A 13443-nucleotide genomic window follows, 5' to 3' on the forward strand; every position below is an offset into this window, starting at 1 on the left:
GCATTAAATGGGGCGTCCACATCATTGGTCTCAGCCTAATGATGCAGGAGTGATTTCCATGCAGTATTGCTACTGCAGTAATACCCGTGAAGGTGTATCATCTGTTGCAGGTGGTCTCCCTAATGAAGTCTTCCTCCCTTTGGGTCTTCCGCTGCACATGACGGGTTTTAGGACCCAGCGGGCGCTCTTTAGTGAACGTCTGTCGCCTGGCACTTTAGACGGAGCCAGACTGAGAGCTCCGGTCCAGTCTGTATTCGGCAGACCCGGGCGGCAAGCGCGCGGGAGCGAGGCCGGGTTGGATCCGGATTTGGACCATGAGAGGGAGCGGATCCCGGCGCACCGAGCCGTCCTAGGAGCGCGCCCGGCAACATGAAGACACCGCTGGTAAATGTTGGCTTTTGTTGTCTTTTAGGACTTTAGTCCGCCTCGCTGGCGGATCCGTCCTGCCAAGTGGTCTCCGAACGCCATAAACCCGCTGAGCTCACACTGTCGGATCAAGAGATTAGGTTCGGAACAATGGATTGGCCAGATCCGCCGCGCTCGGCTTCTTTCTCCTTTAACTTCGAGACGAGCCGCACACGTGTTACATTTATTACCCACGCGTGGATGCACCTGTGCTGGCATGCAAGTACACAAACCAAAACAAAATACACAAATGCGTCACATAGAGCATGGCACCGCTTCTCTATGCACCTGCATGACGTGTGTCCACCTGACACCTGCATGACGTGTGTCCACCTGACCCCTGCATGACGTGTGTCCACCTGACCCCTGCATGACGTGTGTCCACCTGACCCCTGCATGACGTGTGTCCACCTGACCCCTGCATGACGTGTGTCCACCTGACCCCTGCATGACGTGTGTCCACCTGACACCTGCATGACGTGTGTCCACCTGACACCTGCATGACGTGTGTCCACCTGACACCTGCATGACGTGTGTCCACCTGACACCTGCATGACGTGTGTCCACCTGACACCTGCATGACGTGTGTCCACCTGACACCTGCATGACGTGTGTCCACCTGACACCTGCATGACGTGTGTCCACCTGACACCTGCATGACGTGTGTCCACCTGACACCTGCATGACGTGTGTCCACCTGACACCTGCATGACGTGTGTCCACCTGACACCTGCATGACGTGTGTCCACCTGACACCTGCATGACGTGTGTCCACTTTACGGTGCACGTATTCCAACTGTATTTCCTTGGATTGGTGCTTCCCGCCAAGACGGTCTATTTTAATTTATTCCATCCACGGCCGCTCTGCTGTGATTGGTCACATTCCCAAAGTACTTCCTGACTCCAAGACTTTCTAAGTAGTGGGGTCCTTTGATCAGCGTACCTTATGGACCAGAAACGTGGAAAGGCATCATTGGTCCCCTTTCATGTATTTTCATCCCTAAATGTCCTTAAGGTCTAGCAAAGAAGCTAGCTTGCTACGTTCCAAAATGGCAACCAGAAGCGGAAGTCAGCCATGTCGCCCCATGTTTGTTTCAGATGTTTTACATGCATAAACAATTAGAAAAGCATATAGATTAGGAATGGAAGGGATGGATCAACCGTCACTGAAAACACGACTCCTGACACCATCTTGTTTATTTCTTCTTCTTCTCCTTTGACCGTCTTGACCAAAATACGAGCACCTGAAACTTTATCTGGCTACGTTTTGGATCATTGGTGAGAAATATTATTCAATTCAAGAAATAATTCCTGGCAAAAGAGGAATGTGGTGTCCGTGTCCGTGTTTCTACTGATGTTTGTGTTTATTTGTGGCATCACATTAAAGGAAGCTCCGTGTGTCTATCACATGACGTTAGCATGTTGCTGATATCGCTACGGCAGTGCCGGACAGTATGGGCATAGCGTTAGCAAAGCAACGAGGGGCACGCCTCATATTGACCATTCATGTCTTGTTTCGCCAGCGCCACGGCGTGGCCATGCTCCTTGTGCTGCTCCTGTGCGCCAGCCTCTTCCTGGTTTACAACGGCAGTTTCAACAGCAGCACCAGAGACGCCAACGACACGCGGCGGCCAGAACGGCTGTGGCGGCCCACCGGGGCCTCCGTCAGGCTGGCCGTGCCTCACTGGCGTGCCCTGAAGGGCTACAGCGGCATCATGGACCATAAGGTAGGCAGCAGATGGACAATATTTCATATTTCTCATATCTGCATTTTATGAGGAGCTCTTGGATGGTCACATGGTGCTGCCATAACCAGCGGGTATCTCGTAGTAGTCCCCCCATCCTGGTCATTCGTCACAATTATCAGCAGCACACCTCGCTGTCCTCGCTAATTAGCAGGAAGGCCAGCGGAGACGTCCTCCACTGCGTTCGCGGTGCTCGAACTGAGAGGCCCGGGAGATTGGGCGCATTCCTGCCGTCACCCACCATCTTTGGCTCTCGTCAGTTCGCCAGCAGAAAACAATCAATGTGATTAGCGAGTGGGGGTGGGGGCATCTCTCCCCTAATCACCTTGCAAAGGGTCGTTGCCCAGCATGCTAAGCAGCCGTGCATCAGGATGTCTGCAGCCATCCACACCAGCGACTCCCAGCCGGCGCCTCTCCTGCTTGTCTTTCACGGTCTGACAAAGATCCCGGAAGGATGGAAAAAGAAAAGTTGGAATTGGCTTTGAGCGGCATTATCCCAGCCGCTCCTTCATTTCATTGCAAGAAAGGCGGTCGCCGGATTTGGACCACAGACTATTTTTACATCAACGACGCCGCTCAATCAAGCACGTGTGATCATAAATATCCATTTTCAGGATCCATGATCTCGATGTTCCACTTTCAGTTGCCCTCTGATGTTCATCACCTCCGCGGCGTGCAGCTTTTGATTGCTGAACGTTTGCTAGTTAGCAAAACTAGCAAAGGACGGACGGCAGGTCGCCAATAACAAGGCTACCACATGTGGCATTCATCCCACTTGACTGGATCGCAATAGTTTGAGTAGCAGTTTGAGACATATATACATACACATATACATACATATATACATATATACATACACATACACATATACATATATACATATACATACACATATACATACATATATACATACACATGGAGCGGCCGCAGAGGTGGCCGGTGAGAGGGAAAAGCTTACCGCAAAGTTGTTTTCTTTAGGTTTGATTTCAAAAAGGGTTGTGAGCATGCCGCTTGTTCACCAGCCACAGCAGGAGCCGCTGATTGCCTACACCTGCTGGCCCTGCAGCGTTTCCTTGCAGCAACAACAGCCAATCAGGAGGAGACCTCACGTCAGCTGACCAAGTCATATGACTGCTCCTCATTAGGGTCGTGGCATGACATTGGTTACACTAGCATAAATATATGCAGAAGTACGTGCATAAATACGTGCACAAGTATGTGCATACTAAGTACGTGTACAAGTACGAGCATAAATAGGTGCATAAGTACATACATAAGTACGTACATAAGTACGTGCATAAGTACGTCCATAAGTACGTGCATAAGTACGTGCATAAGTAGGTGCATAAGTCCGTGCATAAATACGTGCATAAGTATGTGCATAAGTACGTCCATAAGTACGTCCATAAGTACGTGCATAAGTACGTGCATAAGTAGGTGCATAAGTCCGTGCATAAATACGTCCATAAGTACGTGCATAAGTACGTCCATAAGTACGTCCATAAGTACGTGCATAAGTACGTCCATAAGTACATACATAAGTACGTGCATAAGTACGTCCATAAGTACGTGCATAAGTACGTCCATAAGTACGTGCATAAGTACGTCCATAAGTACGTGTATAAGTAGGTGCATAAGTCCGTGCATAAGTACGTGCATAAGTATGTGCATAAGTATGCATATGCCAGGCAGTTCCAGAAAGAGCAAGGCGGGGAAAGGCTCTGCAGCGGTAGAGCCCTCGGCTCCGTGCGGCCAGGAGAGCCTTTGCATGCGCCAAGATGGCAGCCGTGTATTATTGATGCTTCCCCCGTTCATCCCACGTCCGCTGTTGTTGTTGTGTGGCGCTAATTGCCCCCTCGGGACTTTGGCTCGCCTGCATTTCTCTTCTTGGGGAAGAAAAAGAGGTTTGGCGTGGAGACTGAAGACCTGCTCGCCCTGCCTGGCAAAGGAAGTGCAACAGCTTGCCACGCATGCTAGTTTTGCACAGCCGATGCCATCGGAATCCACGCCGTATGGACAAAAGTATTGGGACAGGTGCCCATCACATCTGCTGAAGAAATGGCAGCTAAAACAGCCGCTACAGGATTTTGGAGTGTTTTGTCCAATTGTGAGGTCAGAGGTCGCTGATGTTGGACCTAAGTGATCCCAAAGATGTTTCCATGCCTTTCCCAACCGTGCTTTGTACCCTGGGAACAAAGCACGGTCTTCCCACACATTGCTTGGAGAAATGATTAAGAGGATTATCCCAAATAATTCTCTTTCCCAGAGAGTGGAAGTTCTCACACAGCTGAGCCGTCCTTTTCAGTCTGTTGCTAATAGCCATTTCCCGCTACAATCAGAGGGTGGACCTGAGTTTTTGAAACACTGGTAGTCTGGCATAAAACATGGAATGACCACATTAGACATTAGAAAACGCTAAAGCTACTTACCATTGAGTCGCGTTCCTGAAGTAACCCCTTTCTTTGAGAAACTTCGGACTGTCCAGTCTCTACTTCCGGATTGGATTTGGGATCCTGTTAAAAGCCCACATTTTAAAAAGATGAATCGCCGTTTATTATCTATTATCAACTCCTATAAAATTGGGTTCGGCAGCTGTCCTCAAGTCCTCCGGAATACTTGGGAGTGTGACCAACCACAGCGGAGGGGGCGTCCCTGGAGGTGGGCAGTGGGTGGAATAAATAACAGGCCGTTTTGGCGGGAAATCCAGCTGGAATAGGTGCAGATTGTGGAAGATCTAGAAAGCTTGTGTGCTGGTTATGACGTGTCCACAAGTCAATACAAAGGGCTGAAAAATGAGAAATTGTTTGTTGATAAAAATACTTTATTGGCTTTGATGTATCTAACTAGAACTTACATAATCAGACATCATTCATTTGTAGATGAAAAAATAAGAATCATTCAGCAAACAAAAAGACATGAATTGGGAATTGTTGTTGTTGGTCAAGACCAAAATAATAAAAGATCATATTGGACTAAAAGTCCAATCATAGTCCCAACAATAATAGCGGCCTCTAAATGACGATATGAATAATAATTCGGTTGTACTCTCTGGCCCATCTTGACCTACATTGGATTGGATTGATTTTTAATCAGGAAAAGTGCCCCCCCCCCCCCCCCCATTCAGCTACTGTACATGTGGCCAAGGATGGAAAAGCTGAGGGTCAGACAATGCAGTGTTTTTCTTTAATTGGCTGTTTTGCTGCTGCCGACTGGAACCTCCATCCGCACAGGACCAAACCGACGACGCCCCGCAGCGCACACGCGCATGCACACACACACGCGCGCACACGCACACGCCATGAAGCCAAAAGGCTGAGGATGAGCGAGTCAAGGGTTTTTCCCGGGCTGTGACTTTGCATGGCGGTGGTGAATGAGGAGGAGACGAGAAGATGGACAGACAGGAGATGTTCGGGCGCCAACAGATCGGGACTGACGTTCGAGTGCGGGTGCGTGACAGGCGGGAGGCAGGCTGAGAAAATGAAGTGACGGGGGGGAAAAAGAGCAAGAAGAAGGCGTGTGTGTCGGAGAGCCTGGAATGTAGGCCAAGGCCTTCCCAGGGAATTCAGGGGCGTCCTTTGAAGAGAGGACGTTTATTTTCTCATCTATCGTGTATCACGGGGGTGTCCAAAGTGGGACCCGGAGGTCATTGGCGGCCTGCGGCGCGTCCTGAGATTATCATTTAACAACAAACCTTACAATAAAAACAACAGCAAAAATGGAAAAATCTGCAGTCATTTTTTCCCAATAATAAAGTCAAAATATGAAGTGACAAAAGTGGGCGATATGGCCAAAAGTCATATCCCCATATTTTTCCACAAAGTGAGTTTAGACAAAAGTCAAATCCAAATATGCGTGCAAAGTTTTATTAAAATGTAAACAATCATTGAAATACAATATTATATTATCCTTAAATAAATGTAGAAAAGCTTCAGTATAATGTTCAATCTCCAGTGTCATCATGCTGCACTCACGATAGTCTCTGCAGTCGGGTTAGCCGGGTCACAAGCACATGTTAGTGCTGGATTTAATGGGGGACAGACAGAGAGAAGAATACCAACACAGCACATGTTAGTGCTGCGTTTAATGGGGGACAGACAGAGAGAAGAATACCAACACAAGCACATGTTAGTGCTGCGTTTAATGGGGGACAGACAGAGAGAAGAATACCAACACAAGCACATGTTAGTGCTGGGTTTAATGGGGGACAGACAGAGAGAAGAATACCAACACAAGCACATGTTAGTGCTGCGTTTAATGGGGGACAGACAGAGAGAAGAATACGTGCTGTGTTGTATGCTAACGCTTCTTCCTGCTTGACTTCAGCCTCTCAAGATGCACTGGGTTTAATGGGGGACAGACAGAGAGAAGAATACCAACACAAGCACATGTTAGTGCTGCGTTTAATGGGGGACAGACAGAGAGAAGAATACGTGCTGTGTTGTATGCTAACGCTTCTTCCTGCTTGACTTCAGCCTCTCAAGATGCACTGTCAGACGTGCGCCCTGGTGACCAGCTCAGGCCACCTCATCGGGGGCGGCCGGGGTGAGGAGATCGACCGGGCCGAGTGCGTCATCCGCATGAACGACGCGCCTGCCGCGGGGGCCTATGCCAGCGACGTGGGACGCCGCACGTCGCTGCGCGTCATCGCTCACTCCAGCATGCAGCGCGTCCTGAGGAGCCGCCAGCAGCTCATCAACGCCAGCCAGGACACTGTGTTCGTCTTTTGGGGGCCCAGCACCTACATGAGGCGTGACGGAAAGGGTCTGGTCTACAACAACCTGCGGCTGATGAGCCAGGTCCTGCCCAAGCTCAAGGTCTACATCATCTCCTGGCAGAAGATGCTGCACTTTGACCAGCTCTTCAAGAGGGAAACTGGCAAGGACAGGTACGACCCGTCTCAGGACAGGTACGACCCGTCTCAGGACAGGTACGACCCGTCTAAGGACAGGTACCATCCGTCTAAGGACAGGTACGACCCGTCTCAGGACAGGTACGACCCGTCTCAGGACAGGTACGACCCGTCTAAGGACAGGTACGACCCGTCTCAGGACAGGTACGACCCGTCTAAGGACAGGTACAACCCGTCTAAGGACGACCCGTCTCATACCCGTCTCTGGCCTCGAACACAATCACATTGGGATAAAAATACACTGGAACCTCAGTTAAGGTGCACCCTGGTTAGTGTACTTTGCAGTTTCAGACCAGGAGGTTTGAACATTTGGAGGTGAGCCCTGGGAGAAGTTAGGGATGGCGCTGAACGTTTGAAGGTTTCAGAGACCCTTTTCTAACACCGGCTCTGGCCAATCTCAGGTGTAATAGGCCTTGTCCTCCTTCTCCACCTTCTCCTCCTCCTCCTCGGCTTACTGGAGGGTTCGTGTTGTTATGGTGAAGGGTTTGAGAAGCTAAAAGGAATACAGCAAGAAGTAAACCTTGCCATTCTGCCTCTGCTCCATTCGTAGCAGAGGAACATGTTTGACATCCTTGGTGCTTCCATGCAACCATTTGGTTTTACATTCTTCTCAATGAGCAAAGGCTGCATATTAAAAGAGGGAATTTATTTTTATACAAACACAAAATAGCACAATGTTCAGTTCAAGTACCTGCAGGTAAGCTGGGTGCTCTCAGTCTTGGCTTTAGCTGCCGAGTAAAAATGCAGTCAGTAAGTAGCTGGGGTGGGGGGGGGGGGGGTGCCTTCTCCGCCGTGTCTGAGGAGATTGAATGTGACTCCAGCTTAAGATGGATGTCAGCAGGGAAATTGCCTGGCAGAGGATTGGCCGAATAGCTTGGACATCCGTACCCATCACCCCCACCCCCACTAGCCCCCCCCATGCCTTCTCCCATTGCTGGCCTTCTTTCCTGCTTTATCTCCTTGCACATGAGGAAATGAACATTTGTGAAGATTGCTTTTGGGGTGGTTAACCTGTGAAGGACCCCCCCCCCCTTTTGGATCCTTGCATACCTTTTGACTAGAAAGCTGACCTGGTGCAACTATCCTAGCTTCCGTGGTGTAAACATCTACAGCGGGGGTGTCCAAATGTTTTCCAGCGAAGCATCACACGTAGGGCCCCTTTAAGATGAGGAACAAGTGAAGAAACAGGGTCTATGGTCTATGGTCTATGATATATGGTCTGTCCATGACTGCACAGCCTGTGAGGACACTAGCATCATGCCGCTATTCGCCATGAGGTGTTTAGACGTGCTAGCTTCATTTAATAGCAGCAGCTAATAGATGTTTCCCATAAAGGATTTGCTTTCCTTCCATTAGCGGAGCCAGCTGTTCCGAGGATGAGGACTTCCAGTGGGAGTGGATGTGCTGGAATTGGTAGCAAAGTTCATCCTGACGCTTTCAGGGACAGTGATCACTCCAGTGGTCACTCCAGTGGACACTCCAGTGGTCACTCCAGTGGTCACTCCAGTGGTCACTCCAGTGGTCACTCCAGTGGTCACTCCAGTGGTCACTCCAGTGGTCACTCCTAACCCTAACCCTAACCCTTGATCACGTGACGGCGGTGTCCGTCTAATCCATCTAACTGCTGGCCGCTCTTGCAGGAGGATGTCCAACTCGTGGCTGAGCACCGGCTGGTTCACGATGACCATCGCCTTGGAGCTGTGCGACAGGATCGACGTCTACGGCATGGTGTCGCCCGACTTCTGCGGGTGAGACGGTGGCGCTGCATGTAAAACACGCTCACGCTTCATCAAGTCTCCACGTCCTCAGGCCAAGCACCTGAACGCCACACTAGTTCTTACCTCGGAGATCAGCATCTCCACATCATGCTGCGTCACGTGCAGCTCCCACGTCCGTACCTGACCGACCGAGTCTTTAATGGCGGATTGATGGAGCTGGCGGCGGGTCAGAGCGAGTCTGATGTCAGGAGGAGCTTTTCCTTCAGCAAGCATTCTTCCCTTCAAAATGGTGCCAACCAGTGATGATGATGATACGTTTTATAGGGGATGTCCAATATCGGCATGGAAATATTAGATTTTATTAGGGATGCCGATATCGGCATGGAAATGCCAAATCGTTTTTTCCCGATATTTCAAAAATGCTGCATACAACACGTGTTCATTCCGCCACAGGAGATATGTTATGTTACACATATCGCCATCTGCTGATATCATTATCCCAAATTCAATATCGGACATCTAATTTTCTTTGTCATGTTTGGTGTTCAAAAGCAGGCTGAGGAGACACAAACGGTCCAGATCCAAATATTACGAGCAGCTGAAGAATTGCAAGAATGTACATTTAAAGGAACACTGCACTTCTTTTCATTTTACCCATCATCCACAATCCTCATGTGAGACATGAACACGTCCTCCTTATTTCCGTGCGTTCTTAAGATATAAGAAGAGCTAAAAGGGCAGCTAATTAATGCGCATAATGCTAGTGTGTGTCTCGAAAAGGAAACGGTCCAAAGCGCCTATGAAGCTAGTCAAGCTAGTGTGGGTCTAGAAAAGGAAACGGTCCAAAGCGCATATGAAGCTAGTCAAGCTAGTGTGGGTCTAGAAAAGGAAACGGTCCAAAGCGCATATGAAGCTAGTCAAGCTAGTGTGGGTCTAGAAAAGGAAACGGTCCAAAGCGCATATGAAGCTAGTCAAGCTAGTGTGGGTCTAGAAAAGGAAACGGTCCAAAGCGCATATGAAGCTAGTCAAGCTAGTGTGGGTCTAGAAAAGGAAACGGTCCAAAGCGCATATGAAGCTAGTCAAGCTAGTGTGGGTCTAGAAAAGGAAACGGTCCAAAGCGCATATGAAGCTAGTCAAGCTAGTGTGGGTCTAGAAAAGGAAACGGTCCAAAGCGCATATGAAGCTAGTCAAGCTAGTGTGGGTCTAGAAAAGGAAACGGTCCAAAGCGCATATGAAGCTCGTCAAGCTAGTGTGGGTCTAGAAAAGGAAACGGTCCAAAGCGCATATGAAGCTAGTCAGTGTGGGTCTAGAAAAGGAAACGGTCCAAAGCGCATATGAAGCTAGTCAATGTGGGTCTAGAAAAGGAAACGGTCCAAAGCGCATATGAAGCTAGTCAGTGTGGGTCTAGAAAAGGAAACGGTCCAAAGTGCATCAAAAGCAGACACCCAGGCGTTCCCTATCTCCGTACACGACAGGAAAAGGATGAGGCAAGAGTGCTGAATATGAATATTTGACCAGCAGCATGGGAGGTATTAGTGACAGATTAGTGTCGGCACTGTGAACAGGCTATCTTTAAAAAAGGATTAGCGGGTGTAAAACATCTAGCGTGTGTTTGAAATCAGGCCAAAAAAGTGAAATATATACACAGCATCAACCATATCAGTGCAAGCCTCCATCCTACACGATACTGTACTCAGTACTGTACACAGTACTGTACTCAATACTGTACTAACACATTACCTTGAACGCTACAGACTGGGATGGCACTGAGTTGGTCTTTTGCTGCCCCCTGTGTGTCCCCAGCAGGGAGCCCCTGCACCACTCGGTGCCGTACCACTACTACGAGCCGCGGGGCCCAGACGAATGCGTCATGTACATATCGCACGAGCGTGGGCGGCGAGGCAGCCACCACCGCTTCATCACCGAGAAGCGAGTCTTCGCCAACTGGGCGCGGACGTTTGACATCCACTTCTACCAGCCCGACTGGATCCCCGCCCCGCTGCCTGCCAACCGGACCCTGGGGGGGAGCGTCACAGTGGCGCCACCGGCGAGACGTGAGACATGACGGGACGGAGACGGATGGACGACGAAGCTGTGTTGACTTCTGGATCCTGTTTGTTTCCAAACATTCCTCCAGTTTCATCGCTGCCGTCAAGGCGCCGCACTGCGTCTACGGGAGGCGTTCAAAGTCTTGCAGTGACTTCTTTTCCCTGACAAACCCCCATGAAGGTGGACTTGTCCGAGGAGGGACCATAATCAGCCCTCCCTCACTTGGGAGCTGGTACTGTCAATCACCGCGTGTGTACCCGGCACCCATCGCCAATTCAACTTCAACTTCAGATGTTTCCCCGTCCCAAAGATGGAGGAGGTCCAATGAAATGAGCTTGTGCCACACAAAGGAAGCGGTGAACATTTTTAGGTCACGTCCGCAACAAAAAGGCTCAACGTCGTGTAGAAAAGCTTCACCTAGATCCACTGGCAAGTCCAGGATTCTGGCATGTGTACATCTAGACCAGGGCTCTCAAACTAAAGACCAGCGTAATGGTGGACGCGGCATCCCAGCAGGTTCAGTGTTACTCACAGGGGCCCTTTACAGGGGCCCTTCAGGGGTGCTACCACGTGGGGACGGGACTACTTACAGGTACGAGCACAATAAGGACAAATACTACTATGGGGAATAACACACAACTACAACAAACTTTTTAGGAGCCAAGTACCACAATGCATGCTGGGAGCAGCAGCCCAAATATCTTCACCATATTAAACCCTACTATGAATTATCATAAACTCTGGCCTTGTATGCTTGTATTTTATGTTTTCACCCTAAACACTGCTCACATTCTACTAAGGCACTGGTTCCCAAAGTGGGGCACACATACTCCCAGGGGTACGTCAATTGCCAAAGGGGGTACGTGAATAAAAATGAAAAACAAAATGAGCGCCAAACACTCCAAATTACGAGTGTGCCCAAATGCCTCACAGAGGAGGGGGCAGCAGGAAGGAGAGCAGCAGGTTCTTCCCTGCAGTGATCCAATAGGCTTTGCGTTACAGTTGAGCAGGACGGCGTGGAAAGGTGACCACTAGAGGGGTCTAACATTGGTTACAAAAAGATATTTATAGAGTCATAAAACTACGCTGAAACTACCAAAATGTTCCAGTTATTAATACTGAATCCTACTTGGCGGAAATTCACTTCTCACAGTCGGTTCTGGAACCAAATGACACCATCAAAGGGGATGACTGCCATGCATTGTTCATAAATGAATTTCCCCCCACCCCCATACGTTGAGAAATTGGGCTCCTGTCGCCACTTCAAGGGTGATTTATGGCGCTACAAGTCAGGCCAGCACACGCTGGTGTCACGGCAGACAAGAGGATGATGAAGATGGAGCGCTCCCATCCATCTTACTACTTCCAGGTTCACCAGCTGCTGTCAACCTGGAGTTGGATTACCATGGCGGAACTTCCTTTTCATTGTTTAGTCAAATTGGGGGGCATGTCACCGTCATCCCCCTCCCCTCTGGCAGTCAAGTGAAGAAGTGAAGACCATGTTGCAGCCCCCCAGCAGTGAAATTGGGGGGCATGTCACCGTCATCCCCCTCCCCTCTGGCAGTCAAGTGAAGAAGTGAAGACCATGTTGCAGCCCCCCAGTAGTGAAATTGGGGGGCATGTCACCGTCATCCCCCTCCCCTCTGGCAGTCAAGTGAAGAAGTGAAGACCATGTTGGGCTGCAACATGGTCCAGTCGCTTGGATACTTTTTGCTCACCACTTCTTCATGAATGACGAGCAGGTGTCAGTCAGAGCTGACTGGTCGCATCTTGGTGCCGACTACGCCCCGATCGATTTGGGCCTCATCTTTGTGCGGAGAGGAATGAGAGGATCTGCAGGCTCCCGATTCAGCCTTTGTGCACCTCTATAAAAAATGACACGCTCACAAGGCTTGACTTGCGTGTGTGCAACGCAGCAGCGAGGATCACAGAGCTTAACACTTTTGGCTTTCTGTTCATGAGCATTGTAGGGAGGATTCCGCTGGGGATTCGTCTTGCCTTCCTTTCTCTTTCGTTCATTTATCCATCCTTTTCAAGTTGGGGGCAGACGTCTTTATTAGCTCTTTGTCATGGGGCCGCAAAATAAATGCCACTTTGGGTAAACGGTTCAGGGAAGGCCGCTAGCTAACGTCCTGGTCTTTGGGGAACACCTTGCCATCAATGCCAAAAATACTTCAGGGGTGTCCAAACGGTTTTCCAGCGAGGGTCACATGCAAGGAAGTTACAGTATATATATATATATATATATATATATATATATATATATATGAAATGAAATAAGGTGCTTGCTGTAGTTCAATACTGACCATGAACTCCGTGTGCCAAATCTAATCATTTCTCAGTCTTGGGAAAGGCGGGAAAAAAAAAAGAAAAATCAATGGAGAGATATGGCATTCTGTGGAATGCCAGGGAAAAGTTCATTTCACAGGATTCAACATCTTTACGGCAACCTTGTCAGAGCAAGAGTCCAAATGAAAAGCTACTTCATCTAAAGTTGTTGATCCGTGGCCGATGTTGGTAGAACATAGAACATGGCAACTTTAAAAGAAAGCCAGTTTATTCATCAACGTGCATTTACCATACAAGAACAATCGAGTTTTAGGTATCACGGTGAAAC

The 13443-nt window shown here is 49.2% G+C and overlaps 1 protein-coding gene across 2 annotated transcripts; it reads left to right on the top strand.

Moving 5' to 3' along the window:
• Positions 1 to 203: 203 nt before the first annotated feature.
• Positions 204 to 11545, top strand: st6galnac5a (ST6 (alpha-N-acetyl-neuraminyl-2,3-beta-galactosyl-1,3)-N-acetylgalactosaminide alpha-2,6-sialyltransferase 5a). 2 transcript variants are annotated; one of them, XM_078789101.1, is made up of 5 exons: positions 204 to 384; positions 1929 to 2132; positions 6623 to 7035; positions 8700 to 8807; positions 10584 to 11545. In XM_078789101.1, the coding sequence occupies exons 1-5, from the start codon at positions 370 to 372 to the stop codon at positions 10840 to 10842; spliced, it is 999 nt and encodes a 332-aa protein (XP_078645227.1). In that variant the 5' UTR covers positions 204 to 369; the 3' UTR covers positions 10843 to 11545. The 2 variants fall into 2 exon arrangements, with proteins under 2 accessions (XP_078645227.1, XP_057918122.2); XM_058062139.2 differs by having other exon boundaries at positions 205 to 384; positions 10581 to 11545.
• Positions 11546 to 13443: the final 1898 nt, after the last annotated feature.

Source organism: Doryrhamphus excisus, linkage group LG2, assembly GCF_037039965.1.
Source record: "Doryrhamphus excisus strain RoL-2023G ecotype Guam linkage group LG2, RoL_Dexc_Guam_v1.1, whole genome shotgun sequence".
Classification (NCBI taxonomy): Eukaryota; Metazoa; Chordata; class Actinopteri; order Syngnathiformes; family Syngnathidae; genus Doryrhamphus; species Doryrhamphus excisus.

What these genes read in the sequence shown, in the direction of transcription:
- st6galnac5a (XM_058062139.2), top strand. An exon ending in GCGGCATCATGGACCATAAG is followed by an intron (nt 2,133 to 6,622) that starts GTAGGCAGCAGA and finishes GCTTGACTTCAG; the next exon opens with CCTCTCAAGATGCACTGTCA. An exon ending in GTGTCGCCCGACTTCTGCGG is followed by an intron (nt 8,808 to 10,580) that starts GTGAGACGGTGG and finishes GTGTGTCCCCAG; the next exon opens with CAGGGAGCCCCTGCACCACT.